We start from the raw sequence: 17,555 nt of genomic DNA, 5'->3' as shown, positions 1-17,555 counted from the left end.
AGGCAAGAACCCATGGCTAGGGAGGTCATAAACCCTACCATTATTTTTTTTGCTAAAGGAACATGGCGTCAAACTGCCTTCTACATACTTATCCTTATACTCATAGACCAGTGCAACTCTCACACCTTATGTAGTGGATGGAAATTGATACCAAGACTTACAACTGGTCAAGTGCAGAGATTAAGTGACTGTGGAGTGCTCAGGCCTAAATGGGACTTCTACACCACACCCCTTACCACCATCTCTCAAGACTCAGGGAACACTGCAGAAAAGGAATCAAAAAGATTTTAAGAGCAGAGGTCTGGGGGACTGCTATAAAATGAACGCCACTGCCCTTATGAACTCATAGCAGCTGTGGTTGTGAGCACAAAATATGCACAAGTTCACACCCATCAACACTCCAGCATGGAAAGGAGAGAGGTTCATGAGGTCCCACCCCTAGCCTAGTTGCTACAGACAGTAGGTAGCTGCTGGGAGAGGAAAAGTACATCTTCTTCACTGGTATGGCTCAGGACAAGTTGTCTATATGCCAGTGGATGGTAACCAATCCCTATACACATATTGTCAGAACTAAAAGGACTTAGTGGGGAAAAGAGAAAATAAAAAGACCCACAAAGTTGAAAGGGGGATGTGATCTGGGATGGGATGGAGGAGGTAGTGGGGATGGATATGATCTAACAACGTTACATACATATTTGTGATTTGTGTATGAAATTAACAAAGAATAAAACAATTTAAATTGATTTATGACTTTCTGTGACTATTAAACTCTTGTAATTTCTTCAACAAAAGAACATAACCATCAGACATGGCTACTCATATTCAACTCGGGGGCAGTACCTTTATTTCCTCTAAAACAGACTTCCTGACAGTGGGTCATATTTTTTCTACATTGTCAGATAGCATAACTCTAAAACCATTATTCCCATCATTACAATATATTTAATGTTTACAACTTGATTTTATGTTGAACATTTCCTGAATCATTTACTGTTTGAAATTTTTTCACTAGTATATTCCTTCAGGAAGCACTGAAACAATAATCCTTAAATTGTTTTGTGACTGAACCTTTTGGTAGACCACGTTGACCAGGAACTTACTATTTAATAGAGGATGACCTTGAACTCTGATCCATCTACCTCAGGCTCCTAAGTGCTAAGATTATAGGCATGCCACCATACATAGCAATGTCCTCAAGTTCTTAAAGGACAGTCTGGTGATATGAATAATTGCATTTCATTTAATAGTTTTTTAAACTGTTGCTTTATTATCTAGAATGAAATGTAGCTGCCCAAAACATCAAATCCATGTGCTATTTTTCCAATCCACTTGAGCTTTTTTTTTTTTTCCATGATTTTAAAATCCAACCATTTTTACAATACTACATCTCAGTATTAAGTGCTCTGGGCTGAGTTCCAGATCTTGGGGTGCCTTTCAGCAGAGCCAGCCTTTATCCTTCTTTAGTGTTGAGTGTTCAGGAACTGTAGCTTGACAGTTGTTGTAGTTCAATGCTTTACTTTACAGGGTTTATTATGACAAAATGAGCACAAAGTTTACCATTTAGGCCATTTTTAAGCTTTCAATCTACTGGCATTAAGTACAATGTTATACAACCACCATTGAACTTCAGTTCACATGAGAAAAACTATTTGGCTGCCTCTCCTGTCTTTTTTTTTTTTTTAAGAATATGTCCCTGACTTGTTTGGAACTCACAGAGAGATCCGCCTGCCTCTGCCTCCAGGCTTTGGGATTAAAGGTCTGCACTACCATGCCGCAAGCTTTTAAAAAGATATTGAGTTCTTATTTCTCCTTTTTCTCTTATTGTGCCATCTGTGGTTCGTATTTTCCATTTTCTAATTTGTCACTAAAAATGCCTCCTTTTCTCAAACACTCCATGAGTTCCATCAGCCCTCACTTGTTATTCTGGTAAGGTGTAGCTATATTACTTCTGAGATCCCCTTTTTTCTGCTTTACTGTTTCTTTAAAAGATTTAAACTTAAACGAGACATAGTAGCTCACACGTGTAGTTCTAGCATTATGGAGATAGCCAGGAGAATCACATCCAGCCAGCCTCAGCTACAAAACATACAAATCAGAGCACAACAACAAAAAAGATTTCACCTTTACTACAATTTCTCTGAGCTAAAATACTTAAGATTACCATTTTAATCTTCTTTGTGGCCACATTTCTAAAGCATCTTTTCACAATGTAATCTAATGTATGAATTTTTATTCTTATGTGATAATTTTTATATATTTACATATTTTTCTGGATTAAAACAGAGGTCCCAAGTTAGTTTTGTTCATAAGTTGGAGCTTTTGAAACTGTATTGTCCAATTGACCTGAGTTGATTCCAGTTTTGGTGGTGGTGACAAACAAAATTGTTGTAAGTATCTATAGAGAAGCAAATACAGGTTCTCATTTCTTCATTAGAGAAAAGAATCATCATTGGAAGAGAAATGTAGATTAAGTCCACTGTAAGATGCCACTCTATCTCTCCTGTAACAGCAGAAATAAAAAAACAAAAAACCAAACACTGACAGTGCCAAGTGATGGCTGCAGTAGTGTGCAGATGCATTTCATCTAGGAGCTGATGGCTGCAGTAAAGTGCAAATGCATTTCACCCAGGAGCTGATGGCTGCAGTAAAGTACAGATGCATTTCACCCAGGAGCTGATAGCTGCAGTAAAGTACAGATGCATTTCACCCAGGAGCTGATGGCTGCAGTAATGTGCAGATGCATTTCACCCAGGAGCTGATGGCTGCAGTAAAGTGCAGATGCATTTCACCCAGGAGCTGATAAATGCAGTAAAGTGCAGATGCATTTCATCTAGGAACTGATGGCTGCAGTAGTGTGCAGATGCATTTCACCCAGGAGCTGATGGCTGCAGTAGTGTGCAGATGCAGTTCACCCAGAAGCCGAAGGCCATACTGTTTGTACTATAGATTAGCAACAGCAATCTTGTCCTTGCTGTGCAAATTTTTTTCCTTCTCACAGGTTGTTTCTCCAATTATGCACACTTTTTTCATTAGCTTTCAAAAAGTGGAAACTCAACCCATCACAATGGTCATGTCACAATGTAGAAACTATTCTGGTAGTTCCAATTTTTCAAAAGGATGAAGTTATAGGAGAGCATAAGGCTTTGATTTAATTTCCTCAGGATTCTCCTAGAAAAGGTCAAGACAGACTTCTTTGTTGATACATCTTGACAAGATGCTTCCTGAAAAATGATGCAAACCTACCTAACCCAGTTACTAAGGACTTTTACCTTCTTGTATCCCAGAGGTATTTATCTTGGAAATTAAAAAAAGAAACTTCACTGATTCCATATGCCCTTCATTTTTTCCAAGTTCTTGTTATTGATTTCTTTAAAAAAAAAAAAAAGCTGTTTTTCCTTGTTCTTCTGTGTTCTTTTCTATCTGGTGTTGCCATTGTTATTTACTTGCAGGAAAGAAACAGACTATGAAAATACAGACTTTCTCTTTCTCTGCCATTTCTCTGTGGAGGCAGGTTACTGTCTCTGTCTCCCCCTCCCCCATCTCCCAATACACTTTCCACATATGTATAAAAAAGAAGAAGAAGAAGAAGAAGAAGAAGAAGAAGAAGAAGAAGAAGAAGAAGAAGAAGAAGAAGAAGAAGAAGAAGAAAATACAGACTTCTGGCATCAGTGTATCCAACATTTTGACACTGCAATACCATTGTCAACTACAAACTCCACTAAGGCCACTGTAAGATACTGTGCAACCAAGTTACAAACAATAGCTATCCTAGGTCTTAGTTTGGACAACTAACTGTAAAGCCTTAAAAAGTCTTCATCATACCTCTCCACCAATGGAGATATACTTTTATTTGAGATATACTTTAAATGAGCTGATAATCATCATTATCTTAGTAAGAGGTATTTCCTCTCAAGGAATCCCCATTGGCTTATAGTAATTGAATGAACCCTGTCTATACTTCTAAGAGGCTGAGACTGGCACTATAACCCAAGGGTATATAAGCTCTCTAGCTTCACTTGTTTTAGTTGACTTTTAAACAAAGCAAAAGCCCCACTAATTCTGGTCAGATTTATTGGTTTAGGCCCTAATCCTAGCATGTTTCAGGCAGACACACTCTCAAGTCCCAACCTAGCCTAGACTACAGTAAGACCCACTCTTAAGAACAAAACAAGCAAATAATCACTGGTGGCAATACACATTGACAGTGCCAGGACTCAGGAAGCTGCCAACCTAGGCTACACAGCAAGATTCTGTTTGATCAGTCTCCCACTAGCTAAGCTACCTAATAGGCTCAAATGGTTATGTTTTGCTTTCTGGCTTTGTATTAATGTTCTAAGTCTTCTATGTCCTAGGTTGGTCTGGACCTCATGATCCTCATGCCTCAGCCCAGGATCACAGCATGAGCAAACACCCCTGGCTTGCTGCTAGTAGTTTAGTGATTAACTGCAAGGTTAGCTATTCCTGGGCAAAGGCACTGCAGACATACATAAGTATCTGCAGACATACATCTTTTTTTGAGAACTCCAAATGGTATTTGACATTTTTCTTTTTACAACTAAGGTCCTTAAAAAAAAATTACTGTGCTTGCTCATGGACGTGGAAGTCAGAAGGCAACGTGTGGGAACTGGTTCTCTCCTTTTACCATGTGGGTCCTGGAACTAAACTCAGGTTCTCAGGTGCTTGGTAACAGGCACCTTAATCCACTCAGGTCCCAAGGCCAGCATCTTACAACTTACTTTTCTCTAGATTTACAGAACTCAAGGATCTGTCTTTGGATGGGATCAAACAATAGATGAATGATTTGCTATCTTATTCTCTAACTGAAAAGAAATCATCTTTAACTGGCTCAGAAATCACGTGTTTTTACCTAAAGAAAACTACATGGACTGGCCTAGGAACAAAAGCTGATTGGTACCTCAAAACTAATCCAGTAGAGAAAAACAAAACAAGGCTCTGGGTGATGGAGACCCCATTCAGCATGAAGACTTATCACCCCTTGCTTCTCCCTTACCTCTCTAGAAAAGCTCTTTGCACCCAAATTCTTCTCTAAATGGTCTTTGCTGGTGGCAGTCTCCCATCTTCTTTGGTTTCTGTCTTTCCAAATCTTTTCCTGCCCCAAATCACTGAGGAGCAGTGGGGAACAGCCAGACCTGGATCAAGTAACAGCATCAATTATTTCCAAAAGAATGCACTTGTTAGTATTGGGAACCACTGCTGCAAACACAAATGAAAAGTACAAAGTAAGTTCTATGTCCACAGATAAATAAGAGGCCATACACATAATATTGAGGAGGACAAATTCTATCCACTTACTTCACAGAACCATCACGAATTGGCACCAAAAGTGATGAAATTATTACATGAATGTGTGTGGCCATGTAAAAGTGGTGTATATAGACAGGAGCCGCATGGTGAGAGTGGCAGAAGGGCGGGAGTATGGGTCCCTGACAGCTGTGTGCAACGCGGGCACCTGAATAGCTAATATTCCTTTACATAGGAAAGAGGTAGTTTATTCTCAAAGACCACATTTACTCTTCAGCATCTCTATCCTCTACAGTAGCCAAACTGTATCTTAATTAAAATAAATTCCAAGCTAAGGAACACAGGATTTGTCATGAATACAGTAGTATTTAAGACAGACTCTCACTGCATAGACTAGACAAGTGATGGGGGAAGTCCTTCTGTGTATATGTTTGTCTTATTGGTTGATAAATAAAGCACTGTTGGCCAATAGGGGTAGGAGTCAAGGAGGATTCTGGGAAATGTAGTAAAGAGGAATCTCCATGTGATCCCCAGGAAGACAGGACACATAAGGTTGGTGTCCTCGGTAAGATAAGTATTTATAAAAATATATAGATTAGTAGTTATGGTTGACTATTAAGACTGAGCTAGCATATAAGAAATCCTAGTCATTGGCCAATAGCATTGTAACTAATATAAGACTGTGTGTTATTTGGAGGCCCTAACATAGCGGTGGAATTCAGGCAGCTGGCAGAAAGAGTTATCATTACAGACAAGCCTCAACACAGGGATGTTCCTACCCCAGTCTCCCTAGGAACTGAGGCCTGCACTCCAATCCCCAACGATAAAATGTTGTACCTGGAGTGAAGGAGAGAGAGCAGAAAGAAAAGGAAAGCCGTTACAGGAATTGCAGCCATATACAGGTTATTAAGTGGGACAAAAGGAAGAATTTGATTTTAAATCTGAGCCAAACCGAAGATGCCCACATCAATGATCAAGATAATATAGGAAACATGAGGGAAGAACTATGTACATATTAAGATCTGCTAAGACCATCAGATATCTGTTTTTAGTGCTCAAGCAAAAATTTGATATATAGGTCTCACTTGCATTAAAATGTTAGTTTAAGCAACAGTAACAAATGAAACTGCGAATGCAGAAGTTAAAGGTTGACCAGGAAGGATTCCACTATCCTTTAAGATAAATAAGCAAAGCAACAAGGACAAAGACTTCCGGGGGCCTTACATGTAACCCCCAGTATCTGGAGGAACAAAAAGACAAATACAGCTAGGATGTAGATGAGAGATCAAGTGCTCGCCTAGGCCCTGAGGTTGATCTAAGTTGTGGTAGAAAATTATTTTGAGATATGTGACTTTTGTTATGCTCATTTCTTTAACTCTGTGAAGCTGTTACTGTGCTTGTCTAAAACACCTGATGATCTAATAAAGAGCTGAATGGCCAATAGCGAGGCAGGAGAGAGAAAAAGGTGGGACTGGCAGGCAGACAGTATAAATAGAAGGAGAAATGAGGAAAAGAGAGGAGCAATAGAACAAGGAGAGAAGGACATTGGGACCAGCCATCCAGCCACAGAGAAAGAAGGAAAGTAAGATACACAGAAGTAAGAAAGACAAAAGCCCTGAAGGAAAGGGTAGGTGGGATAATTTAGGATAAGAAAAGCTGGCTAGAAACCATCCAAGCTAAGGCTGGACATTCAAAACTAAGAATACACTTCCACATGATTTACTTGGGAGTTGGATGATGGGTCCCCCAAAAAGACCTAAAGAGCAAAGAGCCCAAAAGAGCAAAAACAACCAACAATACTAAGTACTGTGAGAGAATGAAGGACAATAGGTCAAATATATAACACTTTTCAAACTTTTTTTTTTTTGGTTTTAAGCTAAACAATCTCAAGTACAAATATCCCACTATGTTTTAGTACACTGGTTTACAGCAATTCCAGTGACTTTTATTATTGATTTGGGTGCTGGATATAGAAACCAGGATCTCTTGCATGCTAAGTACACTATCAATGAGCCATACTCTCAACCCTTCAAAATTATTCAAGTGCTAGAAATAACTTAATTTGAACTGATTCGATAAGCTATTATTTTGCAAACAATTGAATTTACAGAAATGTCCCTATACGACATTTTAATTTAGAACATTTAGCTGTCAACTTTCTAGTTTCAATCGATAGACTCCATTATAGGGATGAACAATGCAATGAAAAGTAAAGACTTAGAACTCTAAAGATCAAAATGACCACTGCATTCTGTGGCAGTCATTGAATCAATGAAATTTTTACATTTTAAAGACCTGTTTCATAGCTCAGTTTTCACATGTTCTAGCCTGACATAGCAAGGAGGAATTTAGACTTTTCCTCTACCCACAGCCAACATATATATTTGTCCTTTACCTAATTATTTTAACAGGAAAAGGCAGTGGATTTATGGACCAGTAACATTGTTTAATTTGATCATCAACTCATAACTTTTTTTATTTTTCAAGAAAAATTTAGTATGGATCATGGCTTTAAAAAGTAAGTTAAGAAATTTGGGGTTCTGTGTTGATCGTGGTTTTGTTTGGTTATTTATGTCACAAAATATCCCCTTCCTGTACTGTTGACTCGGCAGAACCACGTTAACTTTGAACCACTGAAAACTAAAGTGAAGGCACTGAGGAAAGTCTCAGCTTTTGTGTATTCAAACTACTAACGTTAACCACAAAATATTTGTCTCTAACTGGATAGATTTTCAGATCTGCCAGATTCTTTCGAATGATATACAAGGAATGCTTTCTACTTCATAAGGGGGGCAGGGGAAGTCTTAATTCTTTTCAAGAGCAACAGCCAAATGAGAAAAGGAGAGTGCAGAGTCTTGCTCTTCCCAGCCCTACAGCAAATTTATTCTCCTTAAAAAATGTCTTGCTAGCCGGGCGGATCTCTGTGAGTTCGAGGCCAGCCTGGTCTCCAGAGTGCCAGGATAGGCTCCAAAGCTACACAGAGAAACCCTGTCTCGAAAAACCAAAAATCAAACAAACAAAAATGTCCTGCTTCATGATGAGACCACCGTCCACAGTTAGACAGATCCAGAAATTTACAAATATGTAGTGGATTTTTGTTTGTTTGTTTTGGTTGTGGCTAAGTGCACAGAACATATTATGTGTAAACTCAATACAAAACTTCACAGCTTCCTTTCTGAATGCCAGTTTTAATTGTACTGAAGTTCATTGACTTGTACTGATGTGGGGTTTGGTTAATTTTGGTGTATATTTTTTTATTCTTTTGCAAGTTTTTTATGATAAAGTTTATAAAATAAAAAAAAATATGTGAAGAGAAATTTACAATCAATTTTCAACCCTCTTGACAGGTTCTGTGGTGAGGCGCTCCGGGAGAGGCAGAACTGGCACAGTGGAGGCAGAAGGGTCGGTCAGTCTGAGCTACATACCTAATTTGAATCGAATCTCGAGTAGGTAGGATTCTGTCTCACAACAACAAAAAAGTTAGCGGCAGTCTCCGCTCGCTTCCCGTTTCTGCAGACCAACACATTTTAGTTTAGTTTTTCAAGCCACTTGAAGGAATGGGGGCCGCACACTCGGGAATAAAACTACTCTCACGCAACCTCATGTCCACTTAGGCCAAAGGATGTGACCATAGTCTAAAGGCTACTGCCACGAACTCTCTCGAGAAGGGCAATAGTTCAGCAGTCGGTCCCTGGCAACCGACAGGAGAGAAAAAAAAAAAAAAAAAAAAAAAAAAAAAAAAAAAAAAAAAAAAAAAAAAAAAAAACAAGGCTCTCTCTTTCTATCGACCCGGAGGTCAGTCGTTATCCCGCACCCTGCCATGGCCGGCTTCTCCATCCCGAATCCTGCAGCCAGCCTCCCGGAGCCATGGGAGGGATCGGTGGTGGGGATCGTCGCGCCACAAACACTGCGGACACGACTCTTGGAGAACAAGGAATCAGAGTTAAGACATGAAGGCCTCCGACAAAGCCTGGGCTCAGCACCATCACCACCACCACCACCACGCCTGCCTCCCAGGCCCAGGGAGGAGACCCGGGAGAGAGGACCCCCCTCCCTGGTCGGGAAGTCTCCCCGTCAGTCCCGGCAGCGGCACTCGCGTCAGCGTCCGGAGCCTCCTAGCACTAACTAGCCGCTACACACACACACATACACACACACACTTCAGCCCAGGAGGCCCGCCGTGGCCACACACAAGATGGCAGCCGCGCACCTACCGAGCCAAAAGCTGCGCCACCGCTCCAGCGACGCGGCTCTCTAGACTGCGGGGAGTCCCATTGGCCACAGCAGATAGCGCGAGACCCGCCGAGGGCCGGCGCTGGCCAATCAGGTGGCGGCGCTCTCCGACCAGCACCCGGAGGCCTCGGGACGCGCGGGAGCGTCCGAGGCGCTGAGCGGCAGGGGCTGTAGCCAATGAGCATCTGGCCCGGCCGGGGAAGGCGGGCGTGTGGTAGCGGCCGAGCCGGCTGGCTGAGGGCGCGAGTCTCCAGGGCTGAGGTGAGGGCGTCTCTCGGCGGGAGGCTGGCTCGCCTGTGGGGTGTGTAGGGCGCGCTGCGGGTTGGCCGGGCTCCAACCCGCGCGTGCCGGCCGGCGGGCGGGCGAGTGGGCGGCTCGCAGTCCCGGGCTGTCGGCGGTGTTTCTCCCTGTGTCTTGGGGCGCTCTCCTTTGAGGCTGGTGATTGAGGGTCTGTAACGGGCTGTGGGCAGCAGGGTACAGTAACTCCACGGATTGAACGCTGGTCCATCCCGCAGGTAAGAAGATGTCACACGCCCAGAGTAGATGGAATTACTCACCGACCCAAGTTGGTTCGTATCTCAGGAGCGACTAACTCCCTGCCCACAGTCCATGGTCAGTCAAGTCGGGACACAAAGCCTGCGATGGACAGCTCTTTGGCTGTAGAAACTTAGGGTGGTTCTCTGTGTATGAATGAAGAGGACCAAGGTGGGGAGGTTAATTTACATTTAAACTTAGATTGGGGTAACCAGAGCATGAGATCTTCCAACTGGGCGGCCACATGCGGTATGACACGCTTTCTAAGAAACATCAGAGGCTATTTTCCCATTATTATTGTGTGGGTTAAATGGGAACGCATGGAGTAATTTAAGACGTGCCCCACCCCTGACTTACACTGTAAATGTCATGCCTAGCAAGGAACCAAGGAGATAGTGATATCTTAGCCTTTTGTAGTTTAGTTTTTTTCCAAGTAAAAAGGAAATTTAGATCTACATCAAAGGGGTTGTGTTTTCTGCAAGATTAAAGCACGAGACTGGAAAAGAACCAAATTTACAATTGCACTGTAAGCCAAGTGGTGGTGCACGCCTTTAATTCCATCCCTCAGGAGGCAGAGGCAGGAGGATGTATGAGTTCGAGGCTAGACTGGTCTTGAAAAACAGAACCAACAAAAATTCCCCTGACAATGAAACATTAGTCCTGTCTCCGGAAGATAAAGTTGTGGTTTCAATTTTTTTTTTTTTCCCTTAACGTTTCTGTTTTGCAAAGTTTTTCACTTAATTATTTTTTTTCTTTTGTAAACCAGTAGTTTTCAAGCTACACTGGTGAGATCTTATTCTTTAGTTTGTTGTTGTCTGCTGACTGGAAGATTGACCTTGAACTGTTAGACCCCCGAAAACTCGAGTATTTGGAGTCCCAGGCCACGTTCGCGGTCACCCCAATCACCAGGCAGATTCGAGAGCTTGCTGCAAACTGCACGAGGCTTTATTGTAATTTAACGAGCTAACCCCATGTTAGCTCGGGTCTTTCACACACCCGACATGGCGGACAGCTAGAAAAGAGGGGCTCCTTGGGTCTCCCAAAAGATCTTATAGGGCAGCATAAGGGGAGTGTCTACGGGTACGCACAGGCTTACGCACAGGCTCACGATTGGTGTGCTTCCAGGCTTGGAGGGCTTGCCCTGTGTTGATTGGTCAACTGGTTGTTATGGCTCATAGCCCTCCCAGGGTGGTTGCGTATGCTCTCTACGTCATTGCTGTGCGCTTGTCTGTAAAGCACACCCAGGGTCGTAAAGCATAGCGCCACCAGCTAACCTCTGATTGGCTCCTTGTCACGAGACAGGCATCTGACTTTAGTGACTAGGTCAAGGTCATAGAAGCACATGTTCGACCATTATGGCTGCCAAAAGGGAAGCCGGTTCCTTCAGAACAACCGTCCTGTCTGCACCGGCCCTTTGCTGAGATGATAGGCTGTTAGTGAGCGTGCTGAGGTGGAAGTTACTAGACCCATCCTGGAAAGCATTTGGGCAGTGGCTCGTAGTGGCTCTTGGGTATCTGTAGACTTACAATGGAAAGGTCGCTTGGCTGGAAATACAGTTCTTGGTTTATACTTACCTTTTAACATTTTGCATTTCTGGAGAGTCTCATTACCGGTCTGATACACACTCCTTTTTGATTAACAGACTTTTCTTGACGTTTTTAAGAATTGTTTCATTTTTTGCTATTCTGAAGCATATCACAATTGGTGGTATATTTGAAGTCTGTTCTGGGGTAGAAGCTGTAGCCCAGTCAGTAGAATACTTCCCTAGCTTGTACAAAGCTCTGGTTTGGATCCTGAGCTAGTAAGTCCAGTGTGGCAGCACATGTAGGCTATCCCCAGTACTCCGAAGGTACAGGCAAAAGGATCAGAAGTTCAAAGCCTGTTAGACCCCCGAAAACTCAAGTATTCGGGGTCCCAGGCCACGTTCGCGGTCACCCCAATCACCAGGCAGATTCGAGAGCTTGCTGCAAACTGCACGAGGCTTTATTGTAATTTAACGAACTAACCCCATGTTAGCTCGGGTCTTTCACCCACCCGCCATGGCAGACAGCTAGAAAAGACGGCTTCTACGGGCTCCCAAAAGATCTTATAGGGCAGCGTAAGGGGAGTGTCTAGGGGTACGCACAGGCTTACGCACAGGCTCACGATTGGTGTGCTTCCAGGCTTGGAGGGCTTGCCCTGTGTTGATTGGTCAACTGGTTGTTATGGCTCATAGGCCCTCCCAGGGTGGTTGCTATGCTCTCTATGTCATTGCTGTGCACTTGTCTGTAAAGCACACCCAGGGTCGTAAAGCATAGCGCCACCAGCTAACTTTCGATTGGCTCCTTGTCACGAGACAGGCATCTGACTTTCTAGTGACTAACTTCTGATTGTTTCCTTGTCACGAGGTAGGCATCTGACTTTCTGGTTTCTAGGACAAGGTCATAGAAGCACATGTTCGACCATTATGGCTGCCAAAAGGGAAGCCGGTTCCTTCAAGCCATCCTTGGTGTTTTAGCCAGTTCAAGGCTAGCCTATCTCAAAAAGAAAAACAAAAAAAGTATATTCTACTTGGCACTCGGTGGACAGTGGCTTATGTGTTCTCCCATTTTGAGAAATTCTTGGTCATTATCACCTCATTCCTTTATTTTTCCCCATAAATTTAACTATGATTTTCTAGAGTACTAGGTGGCTTTTCTCATGAGTCTTTTCTGTGATTTTCACCTAAACAGTTGAAGAACTGGTTTTATATCCGTGATACTTAATTGGTTATTTTTCAGAATTGTACATTTCTTCAGCCCTTTGAGGATATAAGGTATATCCACATTTGTTTTAGAAATATTTAATCTTCTTAAGCACACTTGCTACTTCTCATTTTCACAGTAATCTTCATGTATTCAGAACTCTCATGTCCTTGGGAGGTTTCCTTGCAGCCTTTTGTGTTATGATTTTGCTTGGCATTCTCTTGAGCTTTTCCTGTTTCATTTCCTCATAGAGGCCTCATGGTCTGTATCTGTTGAGAGTTCTCTTTTAGTTTTAAACATGACTATATATAACTTGTAAAGCCTTCTAACATTCCTCTGATTTATGATGTGGAAAAGACAGAAAAATTTACCATTTATTAACTATCACTTTGATAATTCAGAAAATTTTTATTAGTTCTACCACTAGATATATATTCTAAGGAAACAACCAGAAAAATGCACAAAATGTTTGTTCCAGTATTATGTATAACAGTTTAAAAATATTAAATGCCTGATATATAACTTTATATTGTCAATTAATAATTTAAAAAATTATTAAAGCCTTTGTGTGTGAATTATTGTCCAAAGCACATAATACAGCCATTTAGTTATATAAAAACATTAATGATGGGGAAAGAATAGATATTGTGAGCATGGAAAAAGCATATACATTAAAATCTAAATTTGGTCTTCAAATTATACACTGACAGGATAATTGCTAACTTTTATTGAATACCTCCTATGTATCAAATACTATTCTAAATGATAAATTTTATCCTCACAACAGTGTATGAGGAAGTTATCATGATCACTCTTGTTTTTTTAAAGTTTTTATGAAGTATTAAGAGGGCTAGTTTGTTGATACAGGGTAAGTGTTAACTAACATGTTAAACATGGGCAACAGGATTATGGGTGATTCTTCTCTGTACTTTTCATAATTTTGGTGTTTTGTAGATTTTTTTGAAGTTAATGTATATTCTTTTCATAAGCTTTGTATTATTTTTGAAGATAGAGTTGTTGTTATAATAGTATCTTTTTCCTCTTATTTTTCTTTGTAAATATGCACCATTCTTTGTTTTTTCCTACAGAATGTTTTATGCATTTGTGGACCAAAGATGGGATTAATTTTTATTTTTGAAAAGACATTGTCAGTGTTCCTGCTCCAGCTGTCAGTTTGGCATTGATGAAGATGCTGTGTCTGTTTTGTGTGGACTAGCAGTCATTCTGAAAGTCTTCAAGCACGGATTCTATTGAGTATCAAGGAATATTAGGTAATGTTGTAATGACATACTCTATTTGAGGACTATAGACTTCATAGAGACTCCATCTGGACTCCAGGATAAGCTCCAATCAAAGTGGTTCTCCTGACTCCTCGAATTTTGAAGAATTTTATATTTAGTAACACCAGAAGATGGGAGAAAGAAATGGTAGGTCATGGAGCACATTGTTACATAGTGCCCTAATGTTTATAAACAGTTTATTCTAAATTGTGGAATGTCAGGGTTTCACTCTCAGTGATTTCTTTTTCCTTCCTCCTACCCCTTTGGTGTGTGTGCAGCATATACACATTTGTGGTAGAGGCTCCCACTTGTGGAAGTCACATGTTAGGATAGGGTTATCTTCCTATTTCTGTTTTCCTTTTTTAAAAGCAGCCTGGTGCTTATAAATGTGCCTTACCTTAATGCACACAGGGTTACTGTCCATGTGATTGCCTGAGATAGAGCAATATAAGTCATTCTTAAGTCTTTATACAACTACTTGGGTGATCTTTTCTATGTAGCCCAGACTAGCCAGATCAGCCTCACAGTTGTACTTCTCCTTCTTTCAGCTGCTTTAGCCTTCTAAGTGTGGGGTCACAGGTGTGTGCTACCATGCCTGGCTTTTAAGTGGTGGAAGAAGTTTATCTAATCACAGCACAATATGCTTATCCTCTATATAAAACTAAAGTTAACATTACATATAAGGCCCTTGATATCATGGCCCCTCCTGACCTGTAAGTGCCACTTGTCATCTATTTTGTTCTCTCAGATTTCTTTTGTTTGAAATCTTAAAGCCTTGTGGCTATGCTATGGGGAATTAAAAGCAGGCTTCCTCTTGTGGAGTGTGTATCAGAAATAGCACCCCTCCTGAGGCTACTTCTTGGCAGTCCCCTAATTAACCAAATGCTCTGGGAAAGGAGACTTTCCCAGTAGGAATTGAGAATCAGAGAACTCAGCCTCCTTCCTATGAAGATCCTGCCTCCATTGTCAAACTTGCAGGTTTAGTGCTTAATTTTTATTAACGGTTTATGAACCTATTAATGTTAAGCAATTTTATATAGTTGTTTCTTTTGAGACAGAGTTCTACTATGTAGCCTTGACAGGCCGGAAATTCACAGAGATCTGTCTCTCTCTGTGTTTGACATTTTAGGGTTTTCTGTTACTTTTAAATATATTGTAAATATGAGGTTTGGTTTTTGTTAGCTTTAGTTACACGTGTCATTTGTTTTCAACTTGAAAAACTTCTAGAAAAATTTTGACTAAGATTTTAGTTTGCTCTATATCAGAAATTATAGCCGTTAATTTGCATAAATTCCCTTATAAAAACCACATTAATATAAAATACTTTAAAAATTATTTTGTAAGTATTTTTAAGTGTGTGTGTGTATGTGTGTGTGAGAGAGAGAGAGAGAGAGAGAGAGACACAGAGACACAGACAGAGTGAACCTAAGGGCAGATGCCTATGGAGAACAGAGGCATTAGATTTCAGGTCTCTTGGAGCTGAAATTGTGAACTGCCCCACATGAGTGCTGGGAACCAAACTCAGGTCCTCAAGATGAGCAGTATAGACTCTTAACTACTAGACTTTTCAAAAAGTAATATTGTCAGACATTTCGTTATTTCAACGGTCAGTCATGGAGATACTTCCTTCTGAAATGATCTACACAGAGAAGAGGTTGTGTGTTGGAAGTGTTAATGGAAATTTAAAGATGCATGTTATCTATACATTTTATCTTTGCCCTATTATGATTCTAGCCTGGAGTAACTCTTCCTCTTTCCCAGTTAAGAAATTGTGTCATTGAAGTTTTTGATTCTTTGGTTTTTTGTTTTTGTTTTTGTTTTTTTTTTTAAAGATAAGACATCTGGTAGCCTATGATGGCCTTGAACCCACCATGTAGTCAAGGATGACCTTGAAATTTATCTTCCTGTTTTTACCTCCCAAGTTGTGGTATAGGTTGTACTACTCTCAGTTTTATACAGTACCGGAGACAATCAAATTCAGTACTTCATACATGTGAATACACTTCTATCAACTGAGCTACATCTCTAGCACCACTTTCTGTTTTTTTTTTTTTTTTTTTTTGAGACAGGATCTCTTTGTGCAGCCTTAGCTGTTGTGGACCTCGATCTGTAGACCAGGATGGCCTGAAACTCAGAGATCCACCGGCCTCTGCCTCCCAAGTCCTGGCAATAAAGGCCTGTGCCACCATAAGCAAGATAATTGAGTCATATTGTTTATTTCTAGTTCTTTGTAAGGAAATATGTCTAGAATATTTTTTTCCTCAAAAAAAGTGATAGACCAATTGAATCTTAATTTTTGTATAGAAATGAAGTAGAATTTCCAGTAACTTGTGCCTTAGGGAAATTGGTGCATTTCTATTAACCTCTTAGATTATTCACTTCTATTTTAGGTGATGCAAGGACTTTCTGGATGGAGTTACAAGATGATGGTAAAGTGGATTTTATGTTTGAAAAAACACAAGATGTGCTGCAGTCGCTGAAACAGAAGATAAAAGATGGGTCTGCCACAAATAGAGGTATGAAAAATGAAAACTTATGACACTTCTACTAATGTTACATACTCAATGCAGTATAATTCTCATGTTGTTTATTTTAAACAACAAATAATCAAATTTCTAAGACCCTAATTTGAGTTTTATATGCATTATGTCTACTCTGTTTCTACAAACTTGCTTTTCCAATACATCCTGTAAAAATGGGTAACCCTGATATTTGTAAATGATAGCTACTGAAGATGCCCTGCCCACTCCACTATTATGTGTCGCCCAAAGCTCCCCTTAAGCAGTAGGCTTAAGCACTCCTCCTCCTTTAGCCTCCCTAGTAGTTGAACTCAGGCTACATTTTCCTCCTTTATTTGTACTTATTCATTTTATACCTTCGTATCGTTGGAGTGGAAGGGAAGAATGCTGCACAAATAATACCTGCTTCTTATATAAGTTTGACATAAATAGGAAAATCTAACAAAAAAATGTCTATTCCATCATTTAGACAACTGACCCACATATGGTTCATTAGTGGTAGAAGGCATGATCAGCATGTGTAAGGCCCTAGGTTCTATGCCAGCATACAACAGCATAAGTGTCAGCTGCTTCAAACAAAACTTTCTGTACTAACATATACCACTTTGCCTGCTTCAAACAGAACTTTCTGTACTAGTTTAATTGAAAGCAAATTTTCAGTTTTTTTATTTTTCTATGTGTTTTCAACTCTAGTTGGTTGTAGAACATGAGACTCTAAATGTAAGATCTTCTAGTTCATGAGGATATAGTTATAAAGCAAAGATGTCCTCAATTGCTGATGTTTCTCGATACTCTCTCCCTGGTCTGTAGCCCTTGCTCTTCTAAAAGAAAATCAGAAGACGGGCTGGTAATGGGAGGATGTTTTTTTACAGTTTTGTTTAGAAGTGGTAAGAGAACTCTTATGTTTCTCTACCTATCCTGAAACAGTATTAAATTATATGGGAAAGATGAAGTAAAACCGGCAAATAACGCATATGTAGATTTAGCAAAGATGCAGGTTAAGT

The 17,555-nt window shown here is 40.5% G+C and overlaps 2 protein-coding genes across 14 annotated transcripts in view; one reads left to right on the top strand and one right to left on the bottom strand.

The window, feature by feature from the left end:
- The window catches only part of Cab39l (calcium binding protein 39 like), a 116,882-nt gene extending 107,277 nt beyond the window's left edge, over positions 1-9,605 (bottom strand). For 4 of the 8 annotated variants that reach the window (XM_027390440.2, XM_027390439.2, XM_027390436.2 and 1 more), the window contains exons 1-3: positions 9,477-9,605; positions 8,688-8,772; positions 5,012-5,150 (exon numbers count right to left, since the gene is read on the bottom strand). The gene's annotated coding sequence lies outside the window, so the exon portion shown is untranslated. Of the gene's footprint in view, positions 1-5,011; positions 5,176-8,687; positions 8,773-9,476 lie in introns of those variants that run through there. The other 4 variants (XM_027390437.2, XM_027390444.2, XM_027390442.2 and 1 more) reach the window with 4 other exon arrangements.
- Positions 9,606-9,620: 15 nt separating this feature from the next.
- Setdb2 (SET domain bifurcated histone lysine methyltransferase 2) overlaps positions 9,621-17,555 on the top strand; it is a 66,451-nt gene continuing 58,516 nt past the window's right edge. The window contains exons 1-4 of one of the 6 annotated variants that reach the window (XM_027390428.2): positions 9,627-9,756; positions 10,011-10,064; positions 13,841-14,179; positions 16,423-16,548. In XM_027390428.2, coding sequence (XP_027246229.1) covers positions 14,164-14,179; positions 16,423-16,548 — 142 coding nt within the window. In that variant the 5' untranslated portion in view covers positions 9,627-9,756; positions 10,011-10,064; positions 13,841-14,163. Of the gene's footprint in view, positions 9,757-9,871; positions 10,108-12,387; positions 12,417-12,450; positions 12,824-13,840; positions 14,180-16,422; positions 16,549-17,555 lie in introns of those variants that run through there. The other 5 variants (XM_027390425.2, XM_027390427.2, XM_035452223.1 and 2 more) reach the window with 5 other exon arrangements.

Source organism: Cricetulus griseus (genome assembly GCF_003668045.3).
Source record: "Cricetulus griseus strain 17A/GY chromosome 1 unlocalized genomic scaffold, alternate assembly CriGri-PICRH-1.0 chr1_1, whole genome shotgun sequence".
Lineage (NCBI taxonomy): Eukaryota > Metazoa > Chordata > Mammalia > Rodentia > Cricetidae > Cricetulus > Cricetulus griseus.
This window is presented reverse-complemented; position numbering and strand designations above follow the sequence as displayed.